The sequence below is a fragment of the Kryptolebias marmoratus genome, linkage group LG7 (assembly GCF_001649575.2).
Source record: "Kryptolebias marmoratus isolate JLee-2015 linkage group LG7, ASM164957v2, whole genome shotgun sequence".
NCBI lineage: Eukaryota > Metazoa > Chordata > Actinopteri > Cyprinodontiformes > Rivulidae > Kryptolebias > Kryptolebias marmoratus.
In genome coordinates, this window is record NC_051436.1 from 19,386,318 (window position 1) to 19,406,847 (window position 20,530).

General features: G+C 39.7%; 1 protein-coding gene across 6 annotated transcripts in view; it reads left to right on the plus strand.

Moving 5' to 3' along the window:
* The window catches only part of nrxn2b (neurexin 2b), a 967,206-nt gene extending 947,022 nt beyond the window's left edge, over positions 1–20,184 (plus strand). For 5 of the 6 annotated variants that reach the window (XM_017422076.3, XM_037976382.1, XM_037976381.1 and 2 more), the window contains 2 exons: positions 2,447–2,525; positions 17,051–20,184. In XM_017422076.3, the coding sequence (XP_017277565.1) occupies positions 2,447–2,525; positions 17,051–17,943 (972 nt within the window). In that variant the 3' untranslated portion in view covers positions 17,944–20,184. The remainder of the gene's footprint in view (positions 1–2,446; positions 2,526–17,050) is intronic. The other variant, XM_037976383.1, reaches the window with a different exon arrangement.
* The last annotated feature ends 346 nt before the right edge of the window (positions 20,185–20,530 follow it).

Below are 20,530 nucleotides of genomic sequence, written 5' to 3' on the forward strand. Positions count from 1 at the left end.
TTAAGTCTGTGATCTTCAGCCCTTTATTTGTCATGTAAAAATCTGCTGAAACCAGTCTTTTGGTGTGTAATTCAAGTCTTTTCAAGATCTGTAAAGACTCTGTGTAGTGTTTTCTCAGCTTTAAGAAAAGAGACCAGAGAAAAGGGTCAGACCTACCTGCCCTGAATCAGCCTAATAACAGCCACTCCAACTGGGAAGTCCCTCCACCAACACACATACACACAAACCACGGTCAGTGAGAGAGCTCTATCTTGTTAGATCATCACACTCAAAACTGAATAATATGTTAAAATATCTAAAAGTCATAGAACCTTAACTGGAACTGTGTAAAAACTGCTAAAGCTATAAAAATGTTCGTTCAGTCTCATAAAGTCCAGCTTTCTGTAACCCGTTTACCCTTTTAGTGATGTTTTTACTGTGAAGTATGTCTGTGCTTTGGAGCTCCACAGAGAGCTGGGGTTTCTCACTTGTTTCACCCAAACCCCATTGATGTCTATCAGTTAATTTTTCGCAGTTTCTGCACATTTTTTTGCCTATGCCACATGGCACAGCTACCAAAAGTCGTAGCACACTATACTTAACTGAACGACACATTTTGATGTATTTTTCCAAAGCTGCTGGAGGAGTTCTGAATTTAAAATCATGACAGAAACAGTAGAAGAACAGCTTGTATTGAAAGAGCTTCAATGCTTCTGCAGTGGCACCCTTAAAAAAATCCAAGAAACTAAATCAAACTTTCGGTCGGGACACAAGATCAGCCTGCTTTTCTTTTATTAATATCCAGGTTGTTTAAGTTACAAAAGTGCACATTTAGAATTTATAACAAGATATTTTTATCAAGGTAGCTGAGTGCACATTTGGAATAAAAAAGTGTTCATGCTGGACAGAGATATAGCTTGAAATATGAGGCATGATCATTAGGTCCATTTGACAGAGGCAGGTGACGTGAACACGCACTTCAACTGACAACGTGATTAATAAATGATAGCAACCCTGCCGTGGATTAATAACAGAAAGAAAACTCAGCCGAGCAGCGTGGCGCTGGAATCAATTATGCTGATAAAAGCTCTCCATTTTCTATCAGATGACCCCATCTTGAATAACAACCAGAGGCAGTGAACAAAGAGGGGTGGGGGAAGGTTTGGGCGTCTAGACATGCAGCCAGCCGTATGAGTCACACAACAGCCAGGACAAACACCAGCCACTAAATTGGAACCACCTTGTCATATTTAATCTATTTTCATGTCAAGATTCCCACCGCTGTACCTTCTGTACTTCAAACCCTGCTCTACACATCTTATTTCCACCATCCGCCTTATCATGTAATGAAAGAAAAGATTTCAGATATATTTATGTGTCTGCCAGTCAGGAGCTTTTCTAGTCTGCTTGCTGGAGGGTAGCTGGGGAAGATACTGAGCCTCTGTGATAGGTGTAAGTGTGCATATAATAGTAAAATGTGCTTCATGTAAAAAAAAAGGATGCTATAAGTGTGTGAGTGGGTTCACTTTACAATGTTGTGCGTGATCAACAAGAAAAACATTTCTATTTAAATATTAAAATCCTACCATTTCTTGAAAGAATGCATATCGCCTGCCACTTTTTTCATGTCAGAGTTTTAAACTAGGATCATTTTATGTTGAGAAATGATAATTATAGACATTTTGGTCAAACCTTTGAAATAACATTATGTGCAGCCTCCTGTGATATTGTAATATCTCGTTTGATCTGCTACTGCTAGAAGTGTGTTGTGAACGACTGTCAGCTGCTACCACACCACATTTTCACTCAATATCTGAAAAATTTACTGAGGAATAGCCATTTTTGTTTTGACTAAGGTTGATTTGCTGAATTGTATTGATTCCAAAACTGAATTACCCGTATTTGTTTAACTTTAAGTATGTGTTTGGGATGACTCTTGGCTACTACCACACCAAATTTTAACTCAGAGTGTCATTAAAATCCATCCAGTAGTTTATGAGACATAGCAAATGCTACAGACTGACAAACACACAGGCAAAAACCTAATCTGTCCTTTGTTTTTGGTGGCATTTCAAATTAAATACTAGTACAGTGTCTGACTTTGTTGCCCACACAGCCTACTATTTAATGCCCGACCATTTAGACGAGCTCCACCTCTTTGATTAGTGGTATTTGGTCAGAAAGCGCTTGCTTTGCTTTGATTTGCTCCTCCACCTCCGCTCACAGAAATACGCCAGTGCTACTCACAAAGCACACCCACCAGCATATTCTCAACACATTTGTCAACAAACTGCTCAGCAGCAAATCATCATGTTCTAACCAGAAGTCACCAGAAACTTTTTCTCACCTATATAGAAATGTGTGAACTTTTACCGTGACTGTCAGAGACTGTTCATCCTCTTCAATGTTCTGTGTTCTGCCCACAAATAAAATTTGTCATGAAACTGTTTTTTTTCTGTTCCTCCAGAATGCAGATGACCTCTTGGTAGCTTCAGCAGAATGTCCGAGTGATGACGAAGATTTGGAGGAGTGTGAGCCTGGAAATGGTGAGTCAACTCAGGGAGTTCTGTCTTCAATGTGTTTTATTCAGAAACCCAACAAATAGGCAACAAAAAAAAATTACTAGAACTCTGCCTCTTTCCACACTTCAAAATGACACTTAGTGACTCTGCAGCCCCCATGTATGCAGCTCTGATTCGCCAGATGTGTACCCTACAAGCAATTTTCTTCTTGGTTTTCAGAGCAGCAGGAAGGCAGCCATATTGTGCTCTTTCAATTGCTCAGCATAGTGGTAATATCTGGCATTTACCCAGCTGTTGCACCAATCTCCTGCCCGGACTTTAACAATGACAGACAGTTTCAATGTGGGAACTCAGTTTGTTGTGTGCAGCATACAGCTGTAGCCTGGCAGACCTGGTGCCTGAGCCTGCCTGAGCCACCATCACTGTGAATGGTGGGTCAAGCATTGTTCCGACACCGCGACAGGAGGGGGAAGTGAAAGGCCATGTGTTTTACTCCCAACCTCTGTGCTTTCAAGCTCTATTATTCTTGAAAACTGCCAAGAACCATGTTTGTACGGAGAAGCAGTGTGACTCAAACGACTCTGACTACAAAAAAAGCCCTAAAGGGGTAAAAGGGCCAAGAAAAAAAACAAAGAAGCACATTTTATCCTGAAAGATGCTAACACAATTTTTTTTAAAGTAGAATTCTAGATTTAACAAGTGTGTGAGTGAGAAAAACCTATTATCAAAACAGTGTTTATACTGTACATATTAATATGGTGTTGAAATATCAAATTAAAAGATAGGACACAAGACATGTTTTAAAATCCATAATTTGATTTGCAGATTAAGAAGGGTCTGTTTGGTACAACAAGCCTCTGGAGTTTAACTCCTAACTAGAAAATTCCTAAAGAAATTTTGAATGGTTGCCAAGCAGATACTGCTTAAAAATCCAACATAAATTTGTAACAATCAAAAGTAACAAAAATGCATAAATTTTGATGTATTAGCTGTATAGGAGGTGTAAATATATCTCAAAAATATTAAAGCTGCTGTCAGAGGCTCCATGGCAACCAAATACCTGTGTGTGTCAAACTATGAGTCAGATCTTAAAAATTCTTGAACTTTAAGCAGTAGAAATCTCTGATGGTCACACGTGTGAATTTTAATGTTTCGTCAGTGTTTTATGAAGCAGTTCTCAGGAGAATATTTTGAGCTCAAATATGAAAGAAATCTAAGGAAGCTCGAGTGGGCGTTTTTCTGCATTCTGGAGGCATTTGAGAGAATATCTTAAGTCCTATAGCAATGAGAAACACACTGAGTGAAAGGAGACAAAAATGCTTGTGTTTAATTTGTATATGTACCAAAAAGAGTCGTGGGAGTAAGAAGAGTTTTTTGTAAAAGATTTGAAATGTTCGGACAGTTGAGAAGATGGTTGTAACATCATCTACTGCCATTTTCACATTTCATAGAGAACTCTGCAAAAGTCATAAAACTTAAATTGTGATTGCGTAAAAAAACCATCAAAGATATAAAAATTTAACCCACTTAAACTCTGAATGATGTTTTTACTGTGAAGTATGTCCAAGCTGTCGAGCTCCAAAGAGGGCTGGCTTCTTCATGTTTTACCACAGGCTTTTTGAAAAGAGTGGCAAAAACCTAAACTTAACAAAAGCATAGATAAAAGCTAAAATTAGCAAAACAGTATTTAGAATCTAAAGTAGATTTCCGAGGACAGTGTTTCTGAAGTAATGGAAAAGATTTCTATGAATTTCTAAAGAGAAATTTTTTGTAAATCAATGTAGATATTTCAAAAAGTATAGTTACAAATACTAAAAAAACATATCACACTATTTATTTTCAAACCAAACATTTTGACATATAAATAGTTAAAATAGCACAGAATGTGCAGAACTAGTTTCATTACAAAAACTGTATGAAAGAAACTATAAACAGCCAAACAAGGCTGCTTCAGTAGTTATGCATTGACACCATTAATAATCAACACAACACGACACTGCTCCTAAACGGTTTGGTGTAAAACAACCGCAAATGGGGGAAAAAATGATCAATTTCAATCAAAAGTAAGAATTGTGTCAGAAAAAATATTACAAAACAGAAAAAAAGACAATTTCAATGTCTATGTCTGAACAGCACTTTCCTTTCCGAGAACAAGGTGGGAATGGGGATTAGAGCTAAGTTGGACTTTAAATAGCAGGAGATTACAGTGCATATCGGTACATTTGAGTGAAGAGAACAGATCTGAAAGAGTGTTCAGAAACTGTAGTGCAGCATTCTCCTGCAGTTTTCTCTGTAGGTGGTTGGGACCAAAATAGAGCCTCAGTTTTCTCTTATCGAAAGGAGAAATGAGAACATTTCGGTGAATGCCATGCCCAGGCTTAATCTCCTGTGGGGAAATACAACTCTCTCTTTTTGACCCCACACGCAAACACACACATACAGTGACAGACCTGCTCACCTCTTCAGACAGACACTTGCCTATCTCACTCTGTGGGTGGAAAGTTTTCTCTCTCTGCAGGCTGACCCTCCTGAGAAACACACGCGCACACACACACATGCTCGCTCGCACATGTGCTCCGTATCACACCTTCCAGATACCAAAACAGTTCCAGCTTGGTGAGCCAGCTAGGACGGATAAGCCTCTGTGAAAGCTGTGGACAAGGACAGAGGAATCAACAACGGCCATGACACATGTCTCCCACCCTCCTCCATCACCGCTCCTCAAACACACACAGGCCTGCAGTCATTGTGTGATAGGACCCTTTCCCAGTGTTTTCAATTACATGCGAGAGGGAGCTGGGTGTTATCGAGCTGCTTTCAGGAAGGACAAAAAAAATGTTAAACAGAACTGTGGACTTTCTATTAGGCTGTGCCAGATATGACTGCTGTGATTTCATGAGGATCAATACAACTCATTCTTGTATACAACCAGTGAACCTCTATCCACTTCACAGATGTGTTCACCTGCAGCTGTGGTGCTCAATTCATCTGAAGCAGCTTCAAACTCCTGAAGTATTTTGGCCTTCAAATACCAGAGGATGACCCTTAAACAGAAAGGCATAGCATTCCTTTCATATTGCCTGCCACCTTTCCTGATATACTTTTAAACTAAGATCATCTTAAGATGAGAAATGGACGTGTTGTATCTATTCTGGTCAAAAATAAAGTTATGTGCACAGTCATGCCGTATCCTGAGATATCACACATTGCAGGGCCTGTTGTGAATGACTCTCAGCTATTATTGCGTCAAATTTAGCTTAACATTTGTAAAACTGATTGGGTTACAACCAATTTTGCATTTCAATCAGTTGTAGATATATTTCCAATGATAAGCTTCTGAAAATGTCATTAAAATCCATCCACTGGTTCACGAGATATTTTGTGAACACGACAGACGAAGACCACACACAGACACGGGCGAAAGCATTATAGCCTTCGTCTTTGGCAATAAAAAGAGAAAGACATGAGGTGGAGGTGAACAGGAAAGGGCTGGCTCCTATTGAGATGTGTGTCACGTTCCCTTGCACTCAAAGCAGAACAGAGACGAGTGAGGAGGAGGATCCAGAGGGAGCTGGGGAAAGAGAGGGAAGAGGAAGCCAAAGAGAAGATGCAAAATTGGGAGAGCAAGCAGACTGAAATTCCCATGAAGAAATCCTGCCTTCCTCTGTAGGCTAATTAAACTTCAACTGTTAGGGAGCCTTAATTACATCACCCAATTAGAGCTTTGGTCTGGATCTTCCACTGGTGGTAATGAGCCAATGTCAGTAAAGACTCAGAACGGGGAAGGACCCTATCTGGCTGCACTGCAGAAACAGTGTGAAGAGGTGAAGGTGGATACAGAGGAATGACACATACATGAATAAGTCATCAATAGACACTAGGTGTTGGGATATTACTGGATTCAAGGTATACCATGGTGTCAAAACCACAAAAGATTTCCATCATATCATTCCTGCAGTTTAAGTGCCTAAAAACGAGATAACAGAGACAGAGTGTAGTCTTTATTTCCCTCCTGTTACCGGACCTGTGGCTCTAAGCCATCACTCAGTTGCAGTAGTGCCCCATATATTTCACAGCTAGGCCTTAAGTGGTGTCCTACCTAAATAACTTAATTATGATGCCTGCGGTTATAGAAACCATCATTATTACACAGAAACGCAGGACAACAGACATGGCATCACAGACCTCTTTTATATAACAAACATTAGCCTTTAATGATTTAGGCCAACTATTAGCCTGCTAAAGCAAGAAACTAAATTAAAAGCTATTTAATCAACAATTAAGTCTCCTACTTAACCCACAGCAGCTCTATATACATCATTTGTAGCATAAGCTTCAACGCATTAACCTAATAAATAGCAAAAATATATAGTTAACTCCAGGTTTACAAATTTTGAGTCCTAAAACATTTTGTTTTAAGTTGAGAATATGTGACTCCAAACACCACATCGATCAGTTGCAAATAACAGACATTCCCAGCAACACAAACTGCAGTGCTTCTCAGAGGCTATGAGCTATGGGGACCGGTCATAGTTGCTGAATTATAAGTGGCAGATAAACCCTGTCCCAGGTTGGGACAGGCTTGCTAGCTTCAGGGTTCGGGCCATCCTTCCCTGACAATTTCCAGCTTTTCTTGAAAAGTATGTCTTAAATAAAGTTTTGCAAGAATATCTGCAACCAAATCAATTTCTCCTCCTTTTTCAGTCCTTATGGGTAAAAAAACCCAAATAACCACTTCTCCAAAACAAGTCACTACTGAAGTCCTTTGCTAGCTCTGACTACTCCATTTTCTGACCATCCAAAGGATGTGAAAATGCAGACGTCTCAATTGACTTGTTGTGTTGCCAACTTTAAATCTGATTGGTTAAAGCAACTGTCTTGTTGCCATTTATTTTAGGAAACCACGGCCTGCACTAATAATCATGAGGCCTAGAGGCAGATTTCTTTGACCCTAGTGGTTGAAATATAATTATATAAAACCTCTAAAATAAATATACATTTCTAAAAGCTGCACAACCAAGTCAAAAGCAATTTAAAAGAAAAACAGACTAATGTAAATGATTAAAGACAGTTTTATAGAAAAAAAATATTTATATTAAAATGTGTGTCCCAGATTCTGATCGCTGAATGTTTGGGCCAGCAGAGAAGGCCTTGTTGATCCTGAGGTCCACCACTCTCCTAAACCTTTATGCTCGTTAGAAAAGGCATCACTGATTGGTTGTACATTTTATCTGGCAGATAACGCAGCCAGTTGTGGCTAGTCTACCAGAGGAGTGTCTGTCTCTCTTTTCAGGGTAGCACTGTTTTGAAACAAAAGGTTGCAACAAGTTACAAGAATTAGCATGTTAGCAGCTGAGATATATACAGCTGCAGGTTAGCTAATAAGCAATCTAATTAATTAACTAACAGCAGCTTGTCAGGCTTCCAGCGTTCATTCACAAAGAGCAGAACAGCACAATTACTTTAGAATTAGTCGACCAAACTTAAAACAGTCTCTTAAAGTGGAAACTTCAGCACCCTGAGTGAACAACTGCCTACAGTGTCATTAAATAAGCTGCTCATGGTGAATTATCTCCATAATGTCCTCTACAATCAGTTTTTTTCATCCCTATTTTAAAAAAGCCTGCCTACTCTCTGGAGTTCAATTTAAAAGTAAAACTCAATCATTGAGATTAACTTAAAATTTAGACTTGATCTTAAATATCCTTGTAAATAAACACATTATAAATAAATAAATAAAAATCACATAGTGGTTTAAAATCTGTCCCGAGTGCAGAAAAACGCTAACGCTGAATTTAAACAGAGTGACTGTCAACATGTTCACTTGTGTTCTCACAGTCTCCTTCTTTATATCTGCGCCTTAAAATCACAATAAATATTTCAAATATGTTAAGCGTTATTGTACTAATACACCTATAATGTAATCCTTGTTTAGCCATATGTGCTGTTACTTATGTAGCAGTAGTGATAGTAATTTCATTTGTTTTTTAATAAATGCAAACAAATCGTGTTTGTAAGTTTTTCTCTTAAAAGTGCAAAACTGTAGTGTTTTTGCTCAAGACTGTCATTCCATCAGAATCCCAGTCTGTGTCTAATGAACACTCGAAGAAATCGAAGGAGCACCAAATTACAGATCTTTCCCTCCAACGGGCTCTGCTCATTAGGTCTTACGTGTCGTCTCCGTTTTTCACTTCGTGCCTTTACTCTACCTCAGCGTGACCTCCTCTTTCTTTTCTCTCACTAACCTCCGAGCTACTTATCAGTCCTGGGATGTTGTAGGGCGCTATATCAGTTTTACTTCGACAAGATCAGAGCTTTGAGCAGCTCCTCAATAATTCAACAGACGACACACTACAGAGACAACCTGCGTATGCTCTTTTTAGGTCGAGGAGTGAATGGAAGAGACAGGGTGATGGATGAGGGATGACCCGGAGCACTGAGTCCCCCATGCCTCGTGTGAGCCCGTTCGATGGGTTTGGGTGTCAGTTATTTGTCAGTGTGATACTTCATTGATCTCCCTTGGCAAGTAAACAGCCCCGGGTTCATTATACGGGTTCCACAGCTTGAACACTTGGTGACAAACAGGACCGAGCAGCGCCCCTTGATGATCTGTGGATAGCAGAGTTCAGAGTTGTGTGTCAACGACAGAGCTGCACCAAAGAGCTGACGCAACAGCCGTTAAATGACTTCACAGTAAATAAATATTAACCTCATGTTCAGAGCATATTGAAGGTTTTTGCATCCCCTCCACGTTTTATTAACTGAAAATTAATTAGATTTTGTTTTGTTTGTCACTAGTGCACTCATTTTTCCGATAAAGATAAAACCTCTGGCCTCTAAATTCATTTACAAACATGAAGACCTAGTAGTTATAGTCGTTTCAGTCATTTTAAATGTTTTGGTCAAACTTTAAAAGGAATGTTTTCTGCAATGTCATTCAACATCTTGAGATGTCACGCTCACATTATGTGTTGTGATCGACTCTCAGCTACTACCACATCAAATTTTAGCTCAGTATCTGTAAAAACTGACTGTTAGAGCCATTACTGTGTTAGCTAATGTCGATTAGCTGTGACGGCCATATTGAATTTGATTGACTCCAAAAGTTAATCAGTTATAGATGTACACTCAAATAATTATTTTCTGAAAGTTTTATTAAAATCAGTTCAGTGATTCATAAGATGTTTTGCAAACAGACAAGCACAGCTGACTACAAATGGTTAAAGGCAACATCTTAAGTGAAGATTTTGTGCAAATTGTTTGTGCTTAAAATATGTGTTGGGGAGAAGTCTTGGTGACTACCACATCGATTCTGAGGCCAATATCTTTAAAACTGACTGAATTACAGCCATTTTTGTGGTTTTGTAAGGTCAGTTGGCTGTGGCAGCCATTTTGAATTGGGTTGATTCCAAATGTTAATCAGTTGTAGATGTAAACTTATGATTACCTCATGAAAGTTTCGTTAAAATCCATCGAGTGGTTCATGGCATTTTTTATCAACAGACAAACACACACACAGGAAAAAATACTATTACCCATATTTTGGTGGCAGGCAATAACTAAAAACTCAAATATACAATTTAACAAAGAATATAAACCACTCAGTTTGTACATAGTTAGGTACAATGCCTATAAAAACTATTTACCCCTGGATGTTTTACCTTTTTATTGCTGCCATAAATCAGTAAATCATAAACATTTTTTAGTTCCCCTTTAATCACAAAATTAAATTAAATCAGCACATTATAATGCAAATTAAATAAAAAATATGCAATGTAAAATAGTGATTCCATACTCCCCCCACAAAAAAAGTGGATAAGGTCACTGTTTGACATTACATATTTTTATTTAACTGGCATTAGTTTGTAGAAATTTGATTTCACTTTGTCCTTTGTCATTGATGAGGTTTTTTATTGTTTTATCAAAAAGGCTAATTTATATTGGCAAGGATTGATTTATAATACAATGTAAAACATCCAATGGTGTGAGGTCTTTTCTTAGGCACTGTAAATTGTATCCGAAAATGAGAACCTTAAGTTTGTTTTGGAATGAAGCTTTAAGCTCTGCACACTTTTCTCTAATTTATCTTGGCAGAGATGTTCAATTCTGTCAGGTTGGAGGGGAAGCATCGATCCATTTTCAGCTTTCTCTCCAGAGTCTTTCCACAGATTTCTCAGTTTTGCTAAAAGCTACTTACCGTATGTGTCTTCTTGTCATGTTGAAAAGTAAAGAATCTCCCCAGAAGGAGATGTTGATAGTCTGGGAATTCCTTCGTGTTTTTAACTAGTTTTCCCAACTCAGTACCCAATTCAAAAAAATAATAATTTAAATTCATGATTTTACAATGTTCGACTGTAGGTGCAGTGGTTTAGTGCTTCCTTTCATTGGATCATTTACCCTGCTATGGTCTGACAGTCTTTGAAATACATTTAAATGAAATGTGTCTTTCAGAGAGTAATGTCTTCTGTCTGACTCACAAGCTGTGGACAAGGACAGACGAAGGTCTGACGAAGTGACACGCTGATGAATGTCCAACTGTCTCCACAAAAATCTCAGGAATTATATGTTGATGCTTCCAAACCTTTCACTAGAGGCTGCTTTTCTTTTGATACTTAAATTATTGTCTGATGCTGGAAGGCTAATGCAATGTTTTTGCCTAATCTCGTGAACCACTGGACAAATTTTCATGAAACTTTAAGGAAATAGTCACTGGATGTACATCTGCAAATGATTAACTTTTGGAGTCAATCTGATTGAAGATGGCTGCCACAGCAAATCAACATCTGCCAATACGAAAATAACTATGACTCAGTCAGTTGAACAGATATTGAGCTAAGATTTAGTGTGGTTGTAGCTGAAGGTCATTCACAACACACACTCTGAATGTAACTTACTCTGAGCTACAACCAAACCATATTTTGACACAATATTGGTCAAATTGACTGAAACCTGCCATTTTTGTGTTTTCTAAGGTCTATTGGCCGTGGCAACCATCATATATTGGGTTGAGTCCAAAAGTTAATAGGTTGTAGCTGGTAATGTAATGATTACTTTCTGAAAGTGTTATTGAAATTGTTTCAGTGGTTCCTGAGATATTTTGCTATTTGTACTGACAAACAAACACCCAGACACAAGTAAAACCATTATTGCTCCACCTTCATCTTTGGGCAATAAAAAAGGCAGCTAAAGGAAAACACTCAAGCAGAGGTCCTTGTTTCATAACACTGAAAAGTTGGGCAAGCAAAAGCCCTTGATGCAAATGGAAGCAGTGAAGAAGTAGGTGTCCATTTGTGCCACAGCAAGGTTGAAACACCAGGCTGCACAGAAAAAAAACACAAATCCAGCAAGGTTTATGGAGACAATCCACAGGCTAAAGCGCCACGAGGAGGTGACTTTCACTGTAATTCCCTGTGAGACACAATTTAAGCAAGGCATCATCTCCTATTTTGTCAAAATAAATCCCTTTGCCTGAGAGCGACAGCAACAAACGCACTGTTTTGTAAACAGTTTATGGAAGCCTTATGTTGCACAGATTATGTGGCCATAATTGCACCCATTGTGCTGCGAGTCCAAAGCAAGCAAAGGAAAATATATTATGCTCGGGCACACGGCTGGATTTTCCATCTGCAGCCTAATCAAAGCTGAATTACAGAACGCACAAACTCCAAACAACCTTTTCGCTCTAAATATTTCAAAAGGACGGCAGCGGGGCAGCGGGACAGCGGGACAGCGTGATCGGCAGGATAACTGTTTGTCAGGAGACCAACATCGATGCATCAGTGTCCATCTGCCTTGTTCTCATTTTGAGTGAATAAAATGGGGGAGGGGTCACACTGGGAGGGAGGTGGAGGGGCACATGGGTGAAGACAAAAAAGAAATTCATCATGTGGACTAAACGTGGTCGCACCGCTTCAGCTGCTCAAATCAGAGGAGTCGAACTCAATAAATAAGGCTGAATATCTGAGAGTCTCTGCTGCTGTGAGGCTTAATGTCTGAGACGACCACACTGAGAACATACTGGGTGTACCTTCAGCGCATCCCCAGGTAAAAAGCACCTAAATATTTGGTGTCTGTGTTCCCAAAACCAATGAAACCCTGTATTTAAATTAGTTACTGCCCACTAACATGAAAGACAGTCGAACATGTAATGGACTGTGTGTTTGCTTGTCTGTTAGCACCACTGGACATATTTCAATGAAACTCTCATAATATAAGGTTTTTTTATTTACATCTACAAGTAATAAACATTTTGAGCCAGCCCAGGTCAAGATGGCCACCAAAGCCAACTGAACTTAAACAATACATTAATTAATTAAATTTTAAAAATGGCTACAGCTCAGTTACTTTTACAGATCTTGAGGTGAAATTTGTCATGGCAGTAACTGAGGGTCATCCTCACATCACACACGATCTTTAACACTTTGGGTAGTTTCAGTACCTCTGTTACCATGGTTCATGGCAGCTTTTGGTGGGAGAACACGGACCTCCCCTAAACTGAGCTCAACCTTTACCTGCCTGCAGTTAACCAGGGAATCAGAGCTGCATACAGGGACAACACGAGGCAGAGCCAATGGAAGTTCCTCATTAGCTACTGGTTCAGCAGGCTCGGGTCACACATAGGAAATAAAAATATGGTTGACCTGATAGCTGTCTGAAGTGTGACTCTTTTTGTGTATGAGGGCTGAGATTCACTCGTTTTGTTTTTTTTTTTTCAGTAACCACTGCCTGTCAGTCACTAGGGTGGTGCCAAAAGCCCCCCAGGCTTTGGCTCGACTGCACACTAAAGAGGACAGCAGAGCAGTGGGAGGGCTTTTATGGAAGAATACTTTTTAAAACATGCATGCGCACTATCTGGATTTCTTAAAGGGATAGTCTAGTCATTTTTGAAGCGACGTTCTGTCTAATAGTTATCAATAGTTAGTAACTTATCAGCCATGATATCAGTCATAAAGCATGTGTGGAGAAAAGTCCAGGTTAGGCTAATGGCTAGCCAAATGAGAGCCTGCTTTTATCATTTGTCAGGCTCATAAAACAAATCTTTCTCAAAAACAACACTGGCATGATAGATTGCTACATTCACTAATATTAAACCTCTACACATAAGCATGACACCGTTTGTTTAGTTTGTCAGTTTTCTCAACTGAATAACGTCTGTATTACTGCGTGAATGTATGTGCTGAGCATAAAGCCTTATACGATGATGGTGCTGAGGCTGTTTAATGCATCAATCCACCAAGTGTTGAGAAAATGTTTGTCCTGAATGAACGCGTTGATCAGCTAGACTGGTACATTCAGCAGATTCAGCAAAAACACTGTCAGTGTTCAGCACACGTACATATGCGTACAGTTACTGAAAACGGCGACAAACTAAACAAACAATGTTGTGCAAACATGTTGAGGTTTAACATTAGCTAATGTAGCGTTCCTTCACACCAGTTCCAGAGAAAGAGTTGTTTTACTAGCGTTAAAAATGAGATAAACACGCCCCTGTTTGTCTAGTCATTTGCCCTAGACATTGTTCTGTGACTAATGTCTTGGTTGATGAGATACTAACTATTGACAACTGTTTGACAGAACATTGCTTGAAAAATAACCAAGCTATGGGGTTAAAAAGAAATTGATTCTGTTGTGGGCTCTTACAAGCTAACTTTAAGCAAAGAAAGACTCCATCCCTGATGCTGAGAGGATTGCAGCTCTTACCCTCACAAGGACATCCACTTGCAATGTCAGCCGCATTTGCTGTAAGTAGGACACAAAGTGAGTGGAAGTAACTCCTCGGTAATGGGTGGGCTGCACGCAGCTGTATAAAGCTTGAAACTGCACTTGCAGCACATCTGCCTCAGATGGCAGAATAAAGATAGCTGAGCTAGTATCTCATCACCCTCCATCACACGTGGACCCTGTATCGCTGAGCTCCTCTAGTCTTGTTTTTTTTTTTGTTCCGCTACAACCCTACCGCATAAAAAATGTATTTTTTCTTGCCCCCACTCAGAAAGTTTTCTGTTCCTCAAATGTGCCACCACGCTCTGCTGTCGCTCATCTTCAGGGTGAAATCCATCCCTCAGACACAGAAAGGAAGAGTGGACAGAGATAACTGTAGTATCGCCATGGAAACTAGACTGTCCAACAATGGTGGCGAAATAAGGAAGTTAGAAGGTTAAAGATTTACAAAGCTGACTTTTTCCCTGAACACTTCTGGCATTGTACGGTTCATTTTCTTTTCATGTTATGGTATGTTGCAGTAGCCTTGTTAACTCAGATGCATCACCTTTTTTAAACAGTCTTTGTCAGTTTTTGACAAAAAAGATGTTATAGTTGTACAACATTAAAGGTTTGGGGGTTTATATGTTGATGAGCTCATTAAAAGCAACAGAGGAACTCCTACAATCCCAGAACCTCCCCTTTACACTTCTCCCCCCATTGTCCCTGAGCAGCTCTAGCCAGCTCCTCTCCTGCTGAGTCGCTCTCATTTACCTCATCAAACAAAGAGCCTGAGTCATGATTTTATGCTGTTGATGTTGGCATTTCTTTTGTCATGTTTTGCTGTTACTTTCCCTTTTTCTCTCCCAAAGATGTGATGTAATCTAATCCCCTCTACCTTGTTTCTCAACTGTGTTGTTCACTGTGACCCTTGAATATTTGCCACACTGACTGGAAAAAAAGGCCGGTGTTGATGTTCTGCTTTTGTACTCTTATGCTCCCAAATGTGTTTACCAATTCAGTTTCTAACAGATTTACCCACATTTTGTCATGTTACACTAAATAATCTTTTGGGGGTGTTTATTTCAGATTACATAACTCAAGTCTGACAAGAAACTTTGGTTTATTAAGACTAATTTGAACCGTTAGTGGTTGTTTAAGAGGAGCGCCACTGCCCCATGTTTTTGTATGTTTTAGATGAAAGTGGAATGGGGGAATACATATGAAAAAAAGAACTGTATAATTATCTGTCTTATAGGCCGAATCTCATTTCCTACCCTTAGCCCTTGGCCTTTAATTCAAAGCTGCGAAGAGAAGCGGTTAACCTGTTCCACTGAGTCATGGGACACGCAGCTTGCTGGTAACTCGGTCCCAAACACTCAGAATTCAGTGAGACCGCAACTGAAAATTTGCCAGTTTCCTCTTAATTTAAATTCAATTTAGAATCACCAGCTAGTCTCCAATGGTCAAAACTCAGTGAGATACTGGCTTTAGGGTGCAAAATTGTACAGTTGTCGAAGGTCTCATGCCCATACCTTTCGTGCTGAAGCAACAACCTTGAGTCTTTTACTATGTGGTGTGTAAAACTAGTCATCTAGCCTGCAATAAATTTATTTTATTATGTTTGTTAGAAAAGAACAACAATACGACCAAATCTTATACATCAGAATAAATCAAACTAGATATTACAATGGCTGTTGAAACGAAAATATTTTAACAGAAAATTATTGTTATTTTTGCCACTTGTTACTACAATTTGCAATAATATCAATCAGAATATGTCAGTTCACACCAAAATAGATATTACAATTGTTTTTGGGCCTGTTGAAATATCTGTAATAGAAACATTTTTTATAACTGAGTCTTTTTGCAATTGCAGCTCGTACCTGTTCATTTTGATGTGTGGCTCTGAAGAATTCCTTTTGTTAAAGCCTCATTTACCTTCATTTTATAGTACTAAAAGAAAAGAGAAAATATGAGAGGGAAGGGTAAATTGGGATTCGGCCTTGGTGTACTGTAGCTAACACAGAGTTTGGGTTTATAAAAGAGGGGCATCAGTTTTCTGCAGCCAGTCCTGGAAATAAACATTACAACCCATCATGGCGAATGGGATAAATACGATTGAGACAATTCTTCATAAGAATATCTGGAGATGGAAAATGGAGAGGGTTTGTCGGGGTTGGTGGTGGGGGTGCAGAAATTTTTGAAGAAGGAAAAAAAAATGTGTTTTTTTTGTTGTTTTTTTTTACAAGAAAGAAATAAAAAGAGAGGAGGTTAAAGGGTGGGGGAGCGGGGGGTCATGTTTATCACTATTCGAGAACAATCTTACACAGCTTTCTTTTTGTAATTTTTTTTTCATGCAAAAATCATGCGGCCAATTTGTTGATGTAAGTGACCTGAACCTCGTGGTTTGCTATCTTATTTAACCACTCACAGCAGAAACACCTGAGTGCTAGAGTTAGTGTAGGTAAGACTGTAGGAAGTTAGCAGTTAAGGATAGGTTTTGTAGTGCAATAAATGTTAGATTTTTCAGTGTTGTTTGTAGTCTACTTTGATATAGTTTTAATGTTACCATTAGGTCTGACAGTGGAACAGGTCAGAACAGTCAGGAACAGAAACAGCATTTTATTATATCTTGTACTATTATGCAGCAGATCTGATTTAGTCAGTATATTTCTGAAGTAGAACAGATTAGACATGTGTAACTAACCTCATGTTAAGCTGTAGTGCTGTTCTAATACTGGTGTTGCTGTATTCATTTGAACTGTTATTTTGTTGCTCTGATGGTGGGCTTCCGCTCTCAGGTGGTCTCTAACATATTTTCCTTCCCTGTCTCTTTCTTGTCCTAGGAGGTGAATTAGTGTTGCCCATTATAACGGTGGACTCCCTAGACCCCCCATCTATTGCCACCCACTACCCAGTACTCCCCCCGCCCCCCACCACCTACCGCCCCTTCCTCACCTTGCTTGAAACCACCAAAGAGTCTGTCCCCTTGCCCAACGGCCGGCCCCCCTGCCCCCTGGACCAAGAGGACTGTGAGGAGACCATTGAGGTATCGGCCTACGGTTCGGGGGAAATGACCGAGACGGATGACGAAGACTATTACAAAAATTCCCACCTTGTCACTGACAGGACTGTCCTCCCTCCTCCCCCGGCAGTCGAGGGGGGTGTTCATAACCCCCAAGACCGCCACTTCTCTCAGTACCCCATCTCCCACCGCCCACCTTTCTCCTCCACCCCCACCGCAAACCCTGACCAACTCAAGCCGCGCATCAAGCCGGCCGCTGGTGGCAGCAGCAGTAGTAGCAACAATATCCCCGCGGGGAAAATGAACAACCGGGACCGTGTGCTGCTGCCGCCGGCCCACCCCTCATTAGATCCAGGCCACCGCAGAATTCCAGGAATAACCTACCCCCCAAATTTCCCCCATGTATCCACTCCAGATCCCACATCTCCAGAGAGAGGGCTCCCGGGCGCCGTCGAGGTGCAGCAGTCCAGCAGCACCACGGGGATGGTGGTGGGCATCGTAGCTGCAGCAGCCCTCTGCATCCTCATCCTTCTCTACGCCATGTACAAGTACCGCAACCGAGACGAGGGCTCCTATCAGGTAGACCAGAGTCGCAACTACATCAGCAACTCAGCCACACAGAGCAACGGGGCTCTGGTGAAGGAAAAACAACCCAGCACTGCCAAGACAGTCACTAAGAACAAGAAGAACAAAGACAAGGAGTACTACGTCTGAGGAAGCGCTGAGACACAGAGACACACAGAAGACACACTTAGATAAGGAAAGACACGAGAGAAAGACAGATGGAGAGAGAGAAGGCAGTGCCTCGAGGACTGCAAACACAAAGTGGCTAATTTATTTTAACCTCAGTATTGTCAGATAACTGTTTAAGTTACTTGTAAATAACTTAAAATAGCGAAAGAAGATGGCATCATATAAAGTTTAGACCTTTATGTATTGCTCCGATTAATTTGAATAATTGTGACCAAATGTTAACCCTAGTGTGATTTAGGAAAAGGGTGCTACAATCTCAACATGTACTGTGCCAACAACTATGTAGCAAGTGACTGTAAGTCAGTGATTTATGGACTAGGATTTCACAAGTGATTAAAAATCTGAAGTACAGTAGGAAAAAAAAACAACAGTATTTGACAAGGTTAAGCATAAAGCAAGGATCAAAAGTTTTAAAAAATCTGAAAAATCTTTTTAAACTAGGCTCAAAATAAGCAACTTAGTATCCCTCTCAGACATTTATATACGCGCTCATTTTAGGGAAAAACAAATTCAATGTCAAATTCAGCTCTTCGACGTTTGTAAGTTTTCCAACATCTCTGATCTTTCGCCTCGGGAAAAGATTTCTCTCTCTCCTTCTCGTTGGATGGTACACTCTGTTTCTCTCCTTGTCTACGGTGCTCAGCAACTGATGCAACGCGAACTCTGCCATGTTTCAAGCATGTAGTATTCATTTACGAAAATGAGATAAAAGCTGTTTTTCTTTTTGTGGAGTTTAAACAAAAAAAAAAAAAGGAAAAAAAAGGAAAAAAATATACATGATGCCGATTGATGATCATAACGTTAAACGTAGCAACTATGTGAGATACCACCGCTCCAACCTAACGGATGCTAACTTGTACGTTTAGCCGCCAATAACTTGTTGAGGCCAAAATCCCCTTTGGTCGTCCTTCGTTCCAGCAGATGTGTGTCGTGTGTTTTGGGGAAGGGGGTGCTGAGGTGCCCCCAAGTGGGCCAGCAGAGAAACTGTTATCTCCTCACAGTTACTAATCGCTGAAAAACAGAAAAAAAAACTCCAGCAAACCAGATGAACTCTGTTCTATATAACTATAAATATATGTATAGACGTTGCAGAAACTTATGGACCTAAATTGCGAGCGAGTCTATAAGTGAGTTTGCTGACCGTGAAGAATGAAGATGGACTTTAGGATTTTTTGACGTCGGAACAGTCTCAACACCTAGTCCCCTCATTCTGGACACCCCTCACCTTCCCATGAACAGTACGACTGATGAAACGCCTCGCTGCAAGACTCAGTCGCTTTATTTTTTTGGTCTGTTTTATGAAAAACACACAAGACATTTTATGGTAATTCAGAATTTAGTTTTGCTGGAGTTCTACCGTGGAGAGAGCTATCTTGCAGCAGAAAACGAGACTGTGACTTTTGCCCTCCTCTTGCCTCACAGAACTGATGGCAGCCAACAGGCAAAGCAAACTTCGTGGGAAGAGCACACAAACAAAAGGAGAACGGCAGTTCCCTGGAAGATGTACAACTGAACTCTAGTATTCAAATTTTCTCAACTCTATTAAAAAAAAGTAAACTGAACCATAAAAGAAAACTCCTGAAACAAGTTTGTGAAATGTCTAAATATTTGACTCTCATCCCATTACTAAGACAAATGTGTTTTCCCTACTATCATTCCTGTTTGGAGAAAAAAAATGACAATGATTCTGGGATACTAAAATTTCTATGTATTTTCTTTTTTTTTTTTTTCTTGGTAACTGAGCAAATGTAGTTTCAGTTATAAACATAAAACAACACATCTCCTTTTCCAAAGGCGATACATTCTTATTTTACTCCATTCTCCATTTGTCATCCCAGTTTTTTTTTTGTTTTTTTTTCTATTTTATATATTGGTTTTTGTCTTGCATCAATTTCTTGTACATCAGATATTATGTTCCATGTCCAGTGGAAAAAGCTAGTTCTGTCCATGTTCCAGTTTTAATTTGTTTTATATCCATTCCTGTCTGTATGCTGAGAGACACGATGGCAGCCATTTCATTTGAAGGACTCCATTGATTTACTCTCCTGTCACGTTTGTCTTGTTTCTCTCCTTTTCCATTCCTAACATACTCCTCCCAGTATCTTCCTGTTCTTTCTAAATGTTATTGTAAAGTGTTCCAGTGAGATGACTCTAAATATGTGTACATTAACAGAGGGAATACACTTGGTTATATACTTCTTACTCTCTGAGTCACGTGGTCTGTTCATGGTCTCCATGTCTTCTAATCTTGATGTCTAAACATTTAAACAACTTTCTAATTACCTTCAAATTACCTGAAATGCTAAGTGTCAGTAATGGGCAGACAGTCTCCTGAATTAAAGAAAACCTTTGATGTTAAGCTACTTGCTAAGAGTAGTTTTAGTTTAAAAACTGACAGGTGGCAAATCTGGCCTCTGCAATGAGCCCTGCCAGGCAGTGGGGGAACCATTTTGTTTCCATCAATTTGATTCACTTGTTCCTTTTGAGAGAAGGGTCAGTGCAGATCGATACAATGTGAGTGATTACCTTTTTTGATGATGAAGTATTT